At 37.5% G+C, this 17,687-nt stretch overlaps 1 protein-coding gene across 1 annotated transcript in view; it reads left to right on the top strand.

The window, feature by feature from the left end:
• Positions 1-17,687, top strand: part of SLC26A7 (solute carrier family 26 member 7) — a 112,962-nt gene that overhangs the window by 41,951 nt on the left and 53,324 nt on the right. Inside the window, exon 5 of the mRNA XM_072803951.1 lies at positions 6,380-6,544. Within this exon, the coding sequence (XP_072660052.1) occupies positions 6,380-6,544 (165 nt within the window). The remainder of the gene's footprint in view (positions 1-6,379; positions 6,545-17,687) is intronic.

Below are 17,687 nucleotides of genomic sequence, written 5' to 3'. Positions count from 1 at the left end.
GCACGGAACACGCGATGGGGAGAGATGTTGACTTACCTGAAGATTCTGTGGAAGATGTGGAGGAGGTTTTCTTTTCCTTTCCCTTTTTAAAAACTTTTTTTTTTAGAATAATTTTAGATTTCGGTAAAGTTGCAAAGAGAGCAGAGTTGCCACCTACCCCATCCACCTACAGTCTCCCTATTATTAACATCTTACATTAGTGTGATATATTAGTCACAGCTGATGAACAAGATTGATTCATTGCTATTAACTAAAGCCCACATGTAGTCTTCAGTGTTCCTTAATTTCACCTAATGTCATTTTTTTTTTTGTTCCAGGACCTCATCCAGTACACCACATTACATTTAATTGTCCTATTTCCCTTTAGGCTTCTCTTAGCTGTGAAATATGTCTGAGACTTTTCTTGTTTTTGATTACCTTGACAGTTTTGAGGACTTCTGGTCAGTATTCTGTAGAATGTCCCTCCATTGGGATTTGTCTGATATTTTTCTCATGATTAGACTGGGGTTTTGGATTTTTAGGAGGAAGACCAGGGAGATAGATATAGAGTGACATTCTGATTACATCATATCAGGAGTCTAGACTTATCAATATAACTTATCATTCTTGATGTTAACCTTCATCACTTGGCTGAACTAGTGTTTGTCAAGTTGCGTCAGTATAAAGTTTCTCTTTTCCTTTCCTTTCCATACTGTATTCTTTGGAAAGAAGTCAATATGCAGAGCCCACCTTTAAGAGGTAGGAGTTAACCTTAAGTGAGGAGTTGAGGTAAGGAATGGGAAGTGTCTGTGTAAATTATTGGAATAATAATTTACACTGCAGATTTCCCAGCTCCCCTACTTTAAAATTGTAATCAATTATTTATATCAATATGGACTCAAGAATATTTTATCCTGTGGGTTAAAATCCAATGTTACTTTATTTACGTTGATCCTCAAATTGTTCTAGCTTTGGGCATTGGGAAATCTTTCATTTGGCTCCTACGTCCCTCCTTGACATACCCCTGTTTGTTTGTTTGTTTGTTTGTTTTGGGAGCACTTCCTCTGTTTCTGCCACTACAAGGTGATCCAGGCTCATAATGTATATTTCCTTCTCTAGTCCTAGAATCAACCATTTCTCTGAGGAGCCTTGGTTTCTTTTATTAGAGAATGGTACTCGAGATCAAGGTCTGGGTGCTAGGTATGCTTCTTGCAAATGGGGAGTCATTGTTTCTAGTCCTCTCTGCTGACAGAGTGAGGAAATAAATGCGGACATCTCTCTGTTCCTATACGTATCTATTTTTATTTTTTCCTCTAACATACTCTTCCTGTTGTAAAGGCCATAACCTTAATGTTATCTGCAAAATCCCTTCATAAAATAGTGTTTTATTGAATAATTGGGGGGTGGGAATTTGGGGAAGAATTCTGCTACCGCTCTGAGTTTATATTTTTCAGAACAAACTTAATACATTTTCCAGATTTGTTAGCTTTTAGAAGTAACACAATGAGTAAATGTATTGCACAGTCTGCTAAATGTAAAAAATCAGAGGCAGACTATCTCGAAACATGAGTCCTCAGATATCCCCAACTCTAAGCCCTTACCACATCAATCATTCTAGCCTCCCCTTACTGGTCTGTAACTTCTCCAACTGTGAGAAACCTGGCTCCCACCATTCACTACCCATCTACTTAATCTTTAATTCCAGTATATATGTATAGTGGTTTCAGAGTTAGCTCCTGTCCCATGGGATAGCTGGACTACAGGTTTCTTTTTCATCATTGATTTTACAGACTTTACTCATTTCCAGAGTTATTCACATGAGCGATTTTTTTTTTTACCACCCCTTTCAGTGAGGTTATTTCATCCATTTAGCTAGTCTGAAAAGTCTATATATTATATGATGCTATTCAAATGACACTCTGGAAAAGGCAAAATTTATAGAGATAGTAAACACAGCAGTGGTTGTCAGATTCTTTGCCATATTCTGCATTCCATTCTGGGATCTCCTGACCTCCGAATGATGTTTAAAAAAATTTTCATCCATTAAGGTTCACTCTTGGGCTGTAAAGATCTATGGGTTTTGACAAATGCTTATGTTATGTATCCACTATTACAGTATCATACAGAATAGTTTCACCATCCTAGCAAATTCCATGTATTTTTTTCTATTACACATCCTCCCACTCCCAAACCCCTGGCAACGACTGATCTGCTTACTGTCTCTATAGTTTTGCCTTTCCTAGACTATCACATGCAGGAATCATGCAGGATATAGCTTTTTTAGACTGTCTTCATTCATTTACAGTATTGGTTTAAGATACATCCATGTCTTTGCATGGCTTGATAGCTCCTTCCCTTTTAGCACTGAAAAGTGTGGAGAAGGGTTTTATATTCTCAATTTTGCAGTGTATAACTTTAGAGGTATCCATTTGACATTTTTCATTCTCAAGTTTTCTGACCACACAGGGTTTTTTTGTTTTGTTTTGTTTTTTGTTTTGTTTTGTTTTGTTTTTTGCTGTATCCTCTATGGAGCACTCTTATCTCCTATTGTTATGAGTGATTTAGCTCTCTTCCCCAAATCTGCATTCGATGCTCAGTAAAGAACACAAGCTCTTATTGAATTCCCACTCCAAGAGCTTCTCAGACTACCTTCTGAGCAACACCTACATTGCAGTTCTTTATGTTTTTGGTTAATAACGCCCCCTCCCAGCATCTTCATTTCACCTCTCTTTTAATGGTTTTTAAAGTATGAACCCTATCTTTATCTCTGTATTCTGCAACAATGCTCCACCTGCCCCCCGTAGGTATTCAGTAAATATTTATTGAACAGACAAATGAATGACTTGGGATAATGTAAAAAAAAAAAAAAAAAAAAAAAACAGATTGCAAACAAACTGACAAAACCTGAAATACATGCTGTATTCTGTCCACTTGGTTAGTATACTTGTTTACTATGTACTCTTTTCTTTTTTTCACTATTTTAAGGCCGTTTGCAAAAAAAAAAAAAAAAAAGCCTGAAATCTGAGATGCATTCAATTTATATAGAACACATGGTGTTTATAGAAACATTACCCAATAGTATCACGCTAGTGAACCTTGATAATGTGTGTCAGAGGTTTTCAGCATTAGCCCAGATCATCAGCTTTACTACAAACAGCTGAAGTATATTGATTGTATAAAATTTATTTTCTCATAAAACATTGCATGGCCAAATTTTGGGAGTTCGCTAGCCAGTTTAGAATTATTGTCATCTATATTATTAGCAAAAGGAGCTGAGGTGGCTGTTTATTAAGTCATTAGCTTAAAAAAAATACTAAACATTGGTATAAAATTTAAATACTGGGCCTCCAAGCAAAATAGTCTAGAAGGGTCCTCATTTCACATACTTAAATTCTAAGATAATCTTAGGAGCCACATCCATCTGTGGGGTGCTTCTTGCAAAACCTTTGTTGCATCAGTACTTGCTACCTTCAGGCTGTGTGCATCAATCAGCCTCTGTATTAGGGCCCTAATTTTGATGTGAATAAACTGTTAAAATTTGGGTAGTGGGAAAAGAGGAGTTCTTGAATTTCTCTTCTCTTTCTTATTGTTCACTTTTCCTTTTTCCTTCTCCTCTTCCTCTTTCTCCTCCTTAAAATATCTGCCATTGCCTTGGGTTATGGAGAATGTTGTCATCCAGAAAAGAGTAATTTTTCTTCAGTAAAATCTCACATGTTTGCAATCATCCTTCACATACCCAATGGCTTGTATCAGAAATGAGCTCTTAAGGGGCTTGTTGACCTTTCTGAGTCAAGAATTCTCCATTTTAGGGATTTATCTCTTGCTGGGAAGATTTTTTTTTTTTAAGCATAAAAATGTGTACAAGTAGTATATTACAAAAACACTTTGAGTTTTTGGATAAGTTTTAAGGAGGGTACTTCATCTTTTCTGGTTTCTGTTGTAAGGCAGGTATACGTCTTTTCAATATATGAAAAGGCTGAACTCTTTATATCTTGTACTTTCCTGGACCCTTCCATTTGTAACATTCAGGTTGTGAAAATGACTAAGAAGCTGCTACTGGCAGACAGCGGTTAGCTGGAAGTGGTGGGTAAATGATTTCAGGCTAAGTGACCTTTGTTTCTTGGCCATGAAAAATCATTAACTCTTCTAGAAAGGTGCTAGAATTTAGGAAACAAGTAATAAACAGAAGGTAGAATGGTGATGACTTACACAAGGCCTCCCAAAAGAGGTTGCTTCTCAAAAGAAATGAAGATAAGATTTCTTGGCATAGAGATAAGAACTTTCCAACATTCCACATTTGCATAAAATTCCATATAGGCAAACAGGTTTCACAATTTCAAAGATTTGGATTGCTTGTAGGCTGCATTTAGCTGAATTGAAAATCCAACTCTCTGGTGTTCATCTGACCCCAATAATATGCTAATTTTATCCTTAGGGCCTGTAAGAGTTAATGTCATAAGCTGGAATTTACTTTCTAGTAGATAGACACTGGGGGAAAATTGGTTCAATGTTTTTCTTAACTGATTGTGTGTTCAGGATGAAAATCAACAGACTATGAATCAAGAGTTGCCAAGAAGATCAGTGTGTTCCATTTGTACCTATACCATTGATTGCATATTTCCCTCAGGACATTTCTCCTTTGACAAACACACACATAGTTTCTGGAAAAAAAATGTTAGTAGCAGAAGCTGCTGCTCTGGCCTCCTATGTTGGCAGAAACAGATTGCCTGATTTCTATGTTGGCAATCCATATTATTTTTTTTTATTACATATTGTATAAAAGGGGGCTGCTAAACTGCAAACAATTTCATTTCTTTCTGCAGTGATAAATTCCTTCAAGTTTTCCAGAGTTGGAAAATGAGGTGTGGCCTCTACTATGTTTTCAAAACCGTGGCTGGTTTTTTCCTTACTGGGTGAATATGCACAATACCGCATGATGTTCCTGGTGCATCACATATGTTGCACATTTTACAGGTTCCCTTTCTTACATTACTTCATATTCATTTTATAATGATTCTACAGGACAGATAGTGTAGACATCACCTTAATGATTTTAGGTGGCAATGAGGCTCAGAAAATTTCAGTAGGTTTTCTATAGTTACAAAACTAGGATATAGTGGAGCCATGATTAGAACTTAAGTTTTCAGATATGAGCCCAGGAAACTCTAATATAAGTTCAGAGAATGGTTGTTTTTGGTCACAGGGCCTTGGAATATGATAGAAATGATATATTTTGCAATTTATGCTTTCATGTTACCAGGTAGCACATTATACTTCTCTTTTTCATCAGTGTGAGCTCTTCATAGAAGGAGATCTCATTGCTATTCTTTCCTCTGATTTTTAATAATTAATCTTATTTTCCAGCAGGAATTTTAAGACCCGACCTAAATATTATAATTAACACATTGAGGGAACATATCAACATGACCCACTTTGTTCCCTTTTCCAGTGTGGATACTCATGAATGTCATTTAAGGTCACTTTCAAGATACTGAATTTTATATTTTTCAGTTTCTGTGATTGAGTGTACACAGATGTGTTCAGTCAAAGGATGGGCCATCTTCTGAAAGCTCTCTCTGGTGAACGAAGAACACTAACCGTTGCTATATTAATTGTGAGAGAGGAGAGTTTTGATTCTTCTGGTCCATCTTTTGCCCAGCAGAGCTCAATGCACAGCTTTTACTTCAACTTGATAATTTTAAGTCATGACATGGTTTTGCCATAAAGCATGATGCTAGGAATAGCAAGGGACTGTTTAAGGAAAATGAGTTTCCTACTGTTTCCTGGGCTTCTGAATTCATATATCTTTAATCTATCTCTGCCTTTTGCTCTTCTCTACATGCAAGTAAGTCCTGTTATCTTATTAATATTGACCATGTAGAGCTACTTGACAGAGTTTCTAGTCAAAAAAGTGTTCCGTTTTCTCAAAATCTGGGAGAAACTCCAGAAATGGCTTTTTTCTTCAATGTTTTTGAGGTTTTAAGCCTACTGGGTGTGGAGTAGTGAATCATGTCCCTCTGAATTTTTTTTTAATTGAAATATAATAACACAAATTTAATTTTTCCCCAGGGAAAAAAATCCCCATATATGAACTGATTTGAGCATATTCCCCTTTTTGTGACCTATATATGTGATTAGGAAAAAAGAAAAAAAAAGGAAAAGTCCGTTTTCAGGTGGAAACATGTGTTCACTTTAACTGGAGCACTTACACTGTACCCAATGACATTTGAAAACTCTTGGAACCTAGTTATGTTTTCAAGAAGACTCAAGATATTGAATATATAAAATTTGAGGAACCCATTTCACATCAGTTCTTTATGTCTGTATGAAATGAAAATGAAACGTGTCAGAAATTAACTCTAGGAACCTTGGGAAATGTCATTTTCCTTTGTCCTCTTAGGTGGCCATGTTTCTGCTACAACTGGGCAGTGCCACATTCCTGCTTACAGAGCCTGTGATTAGTGCGATGACAACTGGGGCTGCCACCCACGTCGTGACTTCACAAGTCAAGTATCTCTTGGGAATGAAAATGCCATATATATCTGGACCGCTTGGATTCTTTTACGTGAGTTTCCCATATGTCTTTGTTCATATATTTGGGAGTGTGTTTCACAAAGTAGAATTTGGTTAATTCTAACACTGAGATTTTTCTATATTAAAGGAACTTAATACAACTTCAGTACAATCTGTAGGATACTTTTAATGAATTTTATGAAACTAATTTAATGAGTTCTATCTACTCATTTTGGAAGCAACTCTTTATAAAAATTGAGTATGATATAATTTGGGGTCATGATTGGAAAAAATAACTGGAATTTTTTTGAGGGCCAGATATGTTGCCAACTTCTAATGGAAGCCATCTACTGGGATTGTGGCCCAAATTAACTACAGTACAATCTACCACATTCATTCAGTTTTGTGAACTCTGGTTTGGCTCAAATCACAGGCCTGGGCAAAATTGGTGGCTGGATCCCCAATAACAGACAATCAGTTATTAAAAGTCACTTGAACCTGAGGGAGGAACCTATGGCCAACTTCAAAATATTATCCTAATAGTACTCTATTGTTTCTGTCTCTTTCTGAAACTGACCTAAAATCTATGACTACTCAGGAAGTCACATCCTGTGGAGCTTTATAAGACAACGAATGTCTTGTTAATAAACTTGAGGGCAACCGAACTTCATTTTACTTAATTTTATGTAGTAGAGAAGGAAAAAAGATATTTTTCTTCTACTCTTCTAGATTCTGAGCTGAGGACCCCCTTTCACAGAAAAACAGATTAACAAGAGAAAACCAACAAGTATATCTCATATACATGGTGGCTAGAATTTGGTCATAAAGATCATCTTCACATAAAACAAAGGAAGAAAGAGTGTGGGGAGCCAAGTTATGGGAAGGTGATTCAATAATCACTTTCTGATTCAATAAGTTCTTAATAAAATTCATCAAAGAACTTAGTAAAAATAGATACTGGATTCTCGCAGAGGGCCTGGAATTGAACTAATGCTTTGTACTTTGATAAGATGGAAAACCTAGTTATTCACTGATTTCTTAGATGCTGTAGTACCATGTGCTCTTTGGAAGGATGTCAGCTAGAACTTACAGAAAAAATATCTCATACACATGCCAACATCACATCCAGGAGTCCTGATGATCCCCGTAGAGCAAATTAAATTTAAAACATCTCCAGTTTTCTCATTGTATCTCGTGTCTCATTGCTCCTTGTGTATTTTGTTTCAGTTAGCTGTATATTCATGTTCTTTAAAATAATATGTAAATCTCAATATCCTATTTGAAAACAATAAAATATTTACACAGATTAAAAAAAAATCCTGTAAACAAGGATAAGGTTTACTATGCAGATTTAAGTTGCTCCTCCATTGATAAGACTCTTTTGTGACTTAGAGTCATCCTTTCCTTTTTGGTACAGATAGGGAGACAACTTACAAGTGGAGATTTCCTTTATGAATGTTAATTTCCCTCACAAAAGGGTAACTTATTCTGTCTTCAGAGCTTCCTTGTGTCTGCTGTTTCTCAAAATAATAAACTGAGGATAATCCTTATGTCAAAGAGGCTTATTTTGGGGTGGCATATTCTGAACTCCCACAATATAATGCTGTATACTAAATAACATTAATGTTTTATAATGACAATATTCCTACCCTCAATTTTCTTAATCTTAAAGACTAAATATTAGTTTAACATAGAAGTACAATAATTTCTTTATCTAACTGCTGATGTTGAGGTGGTTTACGGTCTTTTGCTATTATGCACAGCTTCATGAGTATCTTTGTTATTTGTATTATCTGCGTCACTAATTATTTCATTTGGATAGATTCCTAGTAATGGAATTCCGGATCAAAGGGGTATACAATTTTTGCCAAATTTCAATCCGAAAAGTTGTGCTAATGAATATTGCACTCTTACCGTATCACTGTCAACTCAATTATTACTACTTTTAAAATTTGCCATTTGGGTTTGTGAAAGTAGTATTATTTATCTGCTTAAATGTGTGTTTTTCTGAGTAGGTAATAAAGATTGGCAACACGGAGCTGGAAGCTGGTTCTGAATTTTTGTTATTTAGGTGATATCCTGCTCAATGATTCATTCATTTTTAAGAGAGCTTAAAACTAAAACAAGAACACTGGAACTGAGCCTGGAGGCAACATAATCCAAGCTCCAGATCAAACAAAAGCAGACCAAAGTAGCTATAAGCCATCAGGTGACTGGTCCAGTTAAGACTTTTGGTGACACCGGGTCTACACAACAGAACCACATCAGCACTAGGTTCTGTCTTGACCTCCTTGAATGGTGTGCTCATCTGTGCTCATGAAGTGTAAGGAAATATGAGTGGGGTACAAATTAGCCTTTCCAGTCATATTCACACGCACAAATAATCCTCCCTCCTTTTTCTAGTTCTCTTAAAAGAAGCAAGGTAGCCTGATAGGGGAATGTTTCCCTCGTGGCAACATGCATAAAATGCTACATTAAACTGATTTGCGTATGATTTCCCCCCCATTTTGCTTTCTTGCGAGGAAAACTGCAAGTTACTTAATCTTTACCTTGTCTATCAAATACTGTGTGGCTTTTGGAGGTGAGGGGTTAAGGTCTCACAATGAAATAGAATCAGATTTTAAAATATTTATAGATGACTGACTTTAAACTCACATTATTCAGTCGGTGGAAGTTGCTATGCTTTGTGCTGGTGGAAAATGAAAAAACTTGCTCTTGCTTTTCAGTGTCACAGAGTCCTGCATTGTTTAGGCTGCTAGGTTGGAATAGTGCTTTGATTCTTTGCCAGGATTTCAAAATGATTGCTAATTTTTTAATGTCAAAAATTGTGGTGATCTGAGCTTTAGATTAAGAAATAAATTTTGCATCATGCATAGGTTACACTGGGTTATTTGCAAAGTGAGCTTTGGTGTAGTTAGGCTGAAGGATCTGATGATGATAATGTAAACCTGAACTTGGCCCTGGATCATGGGGGCGGGGGGGTGGGGAGGGTATGTGTGTGTGTATGAAGGAGCAGAGCTGAGCTCAGCACTGAGGTAGAGAATAGAGGACAAAATGGAGGCCTTGGTCATCAGGTTGGAGAACCCAGGGAAGAGTGAATTGACACATTTTGGGATTTTTCACTTTAAAAAAAATTTTTGTTTTGATTTTTCGCTTTTTGACTGTGTTTTCTACTTCTGAGCTTTCACAACTGTTATATCCTTTTCAAAAGCTACTCAGGCTAATGAGAGATAAAGAATATGTAGCTGATTATCTTTGGAACAGTAATTAATATCTAGACTATTTGAGACACTTGCACAATGAGCCAGTAACCACTCCTACTTTTCCCAGCTGGAATAGTCATTTTTCTTAAAAGAATTCAAGTTTGGCTGACCGAAATGTCTATTGATTAATTTCGATAGTAGCAATCCTCACTATCACCTGGAGGGGAAACACAGCCTTCTGCGTTTGTCTTGTTCTGAGGTCACTGTAGGTTCGGGTCTCTCCTTTCTTCCACTGGGATGATTTCTTCAGGGTCTACTACCTGGGGGGATGCCTGATTCTGTGCATCTAATTCTGTGCATCGAGAGAATCTAATTATCTGGTTTGAATATCTAAAACCTCCATCCTTTTGGTTGCTCTGGGGTGGTGGGTGCCCTTGCCTCAGCAGAACATTTTAAGAGAGCAGTTTGAATCAAGGTGGTGGCATCTGCTTGGTTTTGCCCTGTCAGTTTATTGAACAGACCCCTGATAGGTCTTAAGAAATAGATGCTCCCTAATGCTTCTCCCCTTTCGACATCTGGCATTTAGATCACATGCCACCAATGCCCGGGGCTAAGATCAAGTACTTGGGCCGCTGCTTCTTTTCTAGCTGAAAACTTAACGAGCTCCACCAGATGAGGGCTCTCCCAAGAGTGTTAAAGCCTGCTAAAGCTTTCAGCTGTGTGTCCTTTGAGTGCCTCTCTCAGAATTTCTAGAGTCTTCATATGCAGATAGATCCCCAGGAACACTGTCCGGATGGGCCTCCATTCCCAAGAAAAGTGGATAAAATTAGGCCAAATTCATCTTTTCATTTCGCTTTCCCATATCCCTTCACACATCATGTTTTACTTTTCCCTTTGTTCTGCAGGTTTTATCTCTGTATTAATATGCTTCTAATGAATTTTAAATGATGGCCATTTCTCAATGACCTTTGAAGTATTGCACATTCTTTTTTAGTTACTTATTAGGTAAAAATCAGTTTTTTTTCCTCTGAGTTGACTTCTACCTCTGGTGATTTTATTAGGGCTCATACAGTCAGGTAGACACTAATTGATCTGTCTTTTCCTTGGAAGAGTGAAAAGGAGAAAGAACTTTAGAATCTTAGAAGCTCAGATTCAGATCATAACCTTGACCTTGATCAAATGACCAAGTCTCTCTGACTTCTGGTTGCCTGTTCCGTAAATTGGTGATAATTATACCCACTGGGATTCATTTCTTGCATGAAATGCCTAGAATATAATAAGTGTTCATTACAAAGAAGACATTATCTTTGTACTAGTAATGCATAGTTGGATATAACAAATTTAAGATTTTTAAAAGTTTTACCTATGTAAGAGATACTTTTATCTATTAATAATAATAGAATAGCAATAAGTGCTTTTCCTGTAATCTCTGGAGGACTCCATCAGATAAACAAAGCTAAACAGTAAAAGTTAGACTTCTTTTTTGCAACTTAGAAAGATGACTTCAAACTTTATAAAAGTTAAAAAAATAACCATATCTGCTATTAGTACGAGCTAGTCATCAGAATTAAAGAAATGCTATGTTTTTTAGTTTATTTTTATTTAAAGATATTTCCATCTATTCAGCTCACCACCTCCAACAGTTAAAAACTCACTTAATAAATTATAAGCAGCGCTGGAATACATTTCACACTGAGCAGAAGCAATAACAGTACAAAGGTCACTTCTGTCTTGGGATCTGGCTCACTTATTCCTGTCATTCTCAGGATTCAAATATTTGACTGATAGTTGGTTCCCCACACAGATAAGAGGGAAAAGTTTAGTTCTTCTCTAGAATAATTTATTTTAAAATTGAGAAATGATGATGTATCTTTTATTAGAAAGGATGTTTCCCCAAAAGGCACAATAAAAATTACAAAAATTCCTAGTTCCTATTAGCACATGTGGGTTTCTTTGAGATGGCGCCAGCCTGTAGCAACATATGATAAACTTGGCGAAGTTAGTTTCACTGGCACGACTTTATGAGTAGTGTTCTAAATAATTATGTACAGTTCTGTACATTAAACCCAAGAGCACAAGGCAAGCTTGGCAATATAGTCAACTACCCTTCTTGGAAGTTTTTATTTCCTTCCTTAAATATGAGGAGTTTCAGGACTGAAGAACAGTTTCATCCCCACCCCCATCCCTCAAGTACTAGCAAGATTTTTCTAGTTTGGATATATCCCTGAAGGCAGCAAAGCAGGAACCGAGAATGTTAATAAAAAGGCATAGGGACGTCAGAAAGAAATCAGAGCCAATGAAACATTTTTTTTTAAAATAGAGAATGAGATCACAATTAAATATGTACAAATGAGGTTTATGTGTGGGGAATAAATCTACTTTGAAGACCTAGGCCCTCTGGGAATTCTGAATCAAGAACACGCTTTGGTGGTTTGTGAAAGCCTATGTTTTCTCTGCAGTCATTGTGACATGTCTATTGTGAATTGCAGGGATGTTCAATATACCCTGAAAAATGGACAGAATAAATTGAAGGAGGGAGGAAAGGAATGTTCATCTGCAGCTTGATTCAATCAGTGATGCTTGGGATAGAAAATGTGGCAGGTTTAATTTGGATACGGAACAATTATATGGGAATTTGTAACGAAGGTTACTTTAAAATTCTAAATCAGAGGGCAAATATTTTTGCAACTCAACCATCTTGGGTTAAGCTCTCTCTATCCCCCACAATTCACTGAAAAATGCAGCGCTACAGAATCCATGCTCAAGTAATTCAAATTAAACTGAATTCTAAACAAGGGATGGCCGGATGCCACCTAGGCCATGGCGAGCTTGGTTGTACGTGTTGTGAGTTTCGTGTGCTGTGTTGTTTCTGGTGTTTAACACTCCGTACTTCCCCTCGTTCACATTTCGGTTGCAGACTTAATTTATCCCTTAAAGCAATAGTGAATGGATTTATTCCCAGTGCGAGAAGCACTTATTGATCAGAAGTTTGCATATAATTATGTGAAAAATAATAGAATGTTGTTTTTTTCGATCTTTTGAAGTTTTGTGTGCATTCATGAAAATATAGCCTAGAGTTATGCTTTCAGCTTTTCCCGTATTTCTCTTGTTTATCTGTTTGCACTATTTTAGTAAGTAGAGGGATTTGAAGAGTTTGAAAAATACCGATCCTAAAATGTTTAATGATATGATATGTAGACAAAGTTTATAGGAGACACCAAATTCTTAAGAACAGAGAGAACTAGTACCAATATCAATTTTGGAGGGATTGGATATGGCTTTAGGGATCTCTAAGCGGAATCTATATCTGCTTAGAGGTGGGATTCAAATATAATGAGGTTGAAAGTGAGTTGGGGCAGGGAGAGGGCATGTCTGGGCAATTGTAGCTCATGTTTAAAGGCCCCAAGGATGGGAAAGCTGCCTAAAAGAACAAAAGCCAGGGCTGACAGCAGACTTCAACCTCCCCATCTGCTGGATGGGAGAGTTGGACTATGTGTGAGGCTTCAAAACTAGAAATATTTTTTAAAAAGATTTTATTTATGAGAGAGAGAGAGAGAGAGAGATAGAATGGACATGAGCAGGGGTGAGGGACAGAGAGAAAGGAAGAAGTACACTCCCTGCTGAGCAGGATCCTGGGATCATGACCTGAGCCAAAGGCTGATTCTTAATCTATTGAGCCACTCTGGTGCCCCCAAACCAGAAATCTTCAACAGATTGATGGGGAGATTTGAGGAACAACACATGGCTGGGAAGAGATTAGTATCCATGCATCCTTGATTCAAGAACCACTAGAATAGATTTCATCAGCAAATATTAACTGACTGCCTCTTAGGCACTGAGGATGTGGTTGAGAAATAATAGCCCTGTTCCCATGGAGTTTTATTGAAATACTGAGGAGGGCATGAAATAGGGCAGGAGGAGATGGATTGATGAATAAGATCATCCCAGATAATGTTAATAAAGGAAGCCAGGTTGTATAATTGAGGGCGGGTAATGGGACAGAGCAAAGGAGGAATGACAATACTGACTTTATATTAATTGGGAAATTAAATGAGTCACTGCACATAAGATAGCCTAGTGCCTAGACCTGTTAGGTCCCCTACTCTTCTAGAGAGTGATGATACTGAAACAGGTTCTCCCATACTTCATACAAGCTGCTCAAGGTAGCGAAAATTCATCTCTGTTCAGGGTGGAGAGACAGAGTTGAGGTGAATGCACCGTATGGATGCAAGGAGACTTTAACCAAACATGAATATGTCAAGAAAAAACAGTCACGCTCCCTGTACTCATAGCTTTGAGAATCAAGTTAGAAGGCTTTGTTGCTTGCCACCCATGATTGAAGATGCGGGGCTGGGAGCAAGAAGGGTGGGTTTGCCTGAGAAGCAGCCGGGGGCCACCAGACCCCACTGCTAACAACCAGAATCAAAGACTACATGCTCTCCTCAAAGGGGCAGTATCTCCACTCCATCTTCCAAGGTCAACAGAAAGCCCCGGAGAACTTTGGAACAATTATTTGCTGGACTAAAAGAAGTGAATAGTGAGGGAGGCATTGGTAAAATGTGTTGGTCTAGGGTTCAGGGAACCTGTGTCACTGTCCCGACTCTGTCACTCACAAGCCAGGTCACCTGGGTTAAGTCACTAGTCTTTGGATCCTCGATTTCTACCTCTGTAGAATGAGTGTGTTCAACTACTTGATTTCTGATGCCTTTTGGGCTCAGAAGAAGACAAGTGTCTTCTAAATATTGCCTTTGTTAGGCATTTTTCGGGAGATCCTGACCATAGCTGTCCACCATACCTGTTTATCTGGGATAGATGCTTACAATAGCTGGCTTCTCTCTTAATGGGACTAATCATTTAGTGACTGTTACTTAAAGTTTTCTGCTTATTTCACTTTGTATTTTAAAAATATTTCTATCTTAGTTAACTTGAAGAAGGGGAAATTTCCTTGGGTATAAATGAAATTCCAAAGGCAAAAAGTCTCAGCCACCTATACCCTCTGTGTTAGTTTGCTGGGGCTGCTGTAACAAATGGCCACAGGCTAGATGGATCCAACAATGGTAATGGATTTTCTCACAGTTCTGGAGGCTGAATATCAATCATCCAGGTGCCAGCACAGGGGTGAGGGTAGAGGGGTTGGTTTCCTCTGGGGCCTCTCTCCTTGGCTTGCAGATGGCCACCCTCCTGTCCCTTCACGTCGTCTTCCCTCTGTGTGTGCATATCCCTGGTGTCTCTCTGTATGTCCTGGTTTCCTCTTTTTATAAGGACACCAGTCAGATTGGATTAGGGCCACTCTAATGGCCTCATTTTAATTTAATTACCTCTTTAAAGGCCCTCTCTCCAAATATAATCACATTATGAGGTGGTAGGGGTTAGAGCCTCAGTGTACGAATTTTAGGGGAAGACAGTGAAGCCCATAAGACCCACTTTGAGTTGTCTCAGCAATGAGAAGCATTTGACTTGGTAACTACATTAGTGTCCTGTGGCTGCTGTTACAAATTACCAGAAACCTGGTGACTTAACACATGGAAATTTGTTCTCACATGGTCTCTCACATTTCTCTCTCCATTTCTGGAGTCCAGATGTCCAAAATCAAGGTATTAGCAGGCTCATGATCCCTCTGGAGGTCCTAGGGGAATCCTTTGTTGTCTTCTAGCTTCTGGTGGCTCTGGTCACTCCTTGGCTTGTGGCCACATCCACCTAATTGTGCCTCTATTACCACAAAGCCTTCTGCTCTGCGTTCATGTCTTCTCCTCTGTCTCTTGTAAGTGTATTTGTTGGATTTTAGACAAATGTCTGTGCACAGATGATGTCATGTGTGTTTTTAGACCACAGTCTGAATGCATGGTAGCAAGCATTTGTGAATTTAGGAATTTTTGTTTAGAGATATTCCTGGTTTGTGGTTGATGACAGACTCAAAGTCATATATTGGGAATCAAGACTTGTAGATTACAGATTATACTTTATACCTACTATAAAGTAGCATGCTGACAGATTTATTAAGGCTTGCTGATTGCACTATCACTCTGTTGTTTCTCTAGTGACACATAAAGTGATATATGATGGATTCTAAATACAGAAATAGCTCAGGAATGATAAATAATAATACTAAAGGGTTTATATATTCTTTTTGGCATAGAAATATATGTTAGCATATTTCATGTGGTCCATTTATAGTTCAGAATTATACTCATCATTGCTGCTAAAGAATTGTCAATGATAGAATTATATACTTAAACATACTAAAATCATTTTTTTTTCTGTCATGGAGATTTCATTATAGCAAAACCTAGAGTACTCAGAATGCTGGTGGAAAGGATATTTTGGTTGATAGATTTTTCTAGTTAATGGAGTATTGGGCAGAAAATCCGTTTAATTTTTAATATTTGTTAATATTTCTAAACATTTAGGGCAGCCCGGGTGGCTCAGTGGTTCAGCGCCACCTTCAGCCCAGGGCGTGATCCTGGAGACCCGGGATTGAGTCCCACGTCAGACTCCCTGCATGGAGCCTGCTTCTCCCTCTGCCTGTGTCTCTGTCTCTGTCTCTCTCTCTCTCTGTCTCTCTCATGAATAAATAAATAAAATCTTAAAAAAAATTTCTAAACATTTAGGATCTTTCTCTTTGCCTTGTGATGTTGGACAAAATGGACATAATTTAAATTTTTTCTTCATGCACAGGTATTTCTAGGCAGGGCCTTGTTTAGGACTTCAGTAATAGTTATGCAATGAGAAACTACTGAATGGTTATGACCCCAGAAACTATTGAAAGGGTGCGACCTTCTTTGGTTTTTTTTTCCTTAACTAAATCCTGAATATGAGTTTTTTTCAAATTAATTTATTTATTTGACAGAGAGAGAGAAAGAGAGAAGCAGGGGGAGCAGGAGTGAGAGAGAGAGATAGAGAAGCAGGCTCCTCACTGAGCAGGGAGGCCATTGCAGGGCTTGACCTCAAGACCCTGAGCATGACCTGAGCTGAAAACAGATGCTTAACTGACTGACCCACCCAGGTGCCCCAGAATGAGTTTTTTTGGCTTTGGCTTTTGCTTCATTCTTATAAAAGTAGAGTTACTAAAAATCTGATTATTTAGATCAAATAGAAGATATAAAAATCGATTACTTGAAATTTATCGCAATAGTAGCTTTAATATTTAGCTCAAGGCCTTACACATAATAAAACCTCAATAAACATGTTGAGTGAATTAATAAATGATAACTACAAATCCCATTAATATGATACAGCTCAAGTATTGATACTGAGAAAAGAAGAGTCTGGGTCTGCATCTCTTCATCATTTTGCTTATTCAAGGTAAAATCTCTTATTTACAGATTTATGATTATTTTTACTACATTAGTAAATTACTAATTTTTACTACATTAGTCAATTACTACATTATTACATTAGACCTACATTAGACCTACATGCTACATTTATTCATCTAGCAATATTTGTTGAGTGTCTATCTGCCAGACACTATTCTAGAAGTTGAGAAACCATCAGTTTAAAAAAAAAAAAACAACACTTAAGATTGGCCAACTCAGATAAGAGCACATTATATAAATAAATGTGTGTGTGTGTGTGTAAATGTCTATAAAGTGCCTCAGAAAAGTCTCCTCTGTAAAGAAAATAATAAGAACCAATTTATGTATTATGAATAGGCTACCTTTATTCTTTGAAGTATCTCAAAATACACTTATCGACATTTTTCATTTTATGTCAAGTTATAGTAAATGGCCAATTTAAGGAGCTAGTGTTTGGTTTCAAAATGAACTAAACTCCTATTTTATTAAGCACGTTGGTCAGTTCTGATGAAAGAGTTTATTTGTCCACACACACATAAGCTGTCTTTGCTCTCCTGAGGTCTGAGAAGTGAAAGATGATCTTCAAGAGGAATTTGTATCTACCGACGTTCAGTGTGTGACAAGATTCTCAAGATGACTGGATTTCTATGAGAAATGTTAGCGTGTGCTTAGGATGCCTAGACCTGCCTTGGGCAAG

The sequence above is a fragment of the Canis lupus genome, chromosome 28 (genome assembly GCF_048164855.1).
Source record: "Canis lupus baileyi chromosome 28, mCanLup2.hap1, whole genome shotgun sequence".
Lineage (NCBI taxonomy): Eukaryota > Metazoa > Chordata > Mammalia > Carnivora > Canidae > Canis > Canis lupus.
The sequence above is the reverse complement of the archived record's forward strand: the minus strand, read 5'-3'. Positions and strand labels throughout refer to the sequence as shown.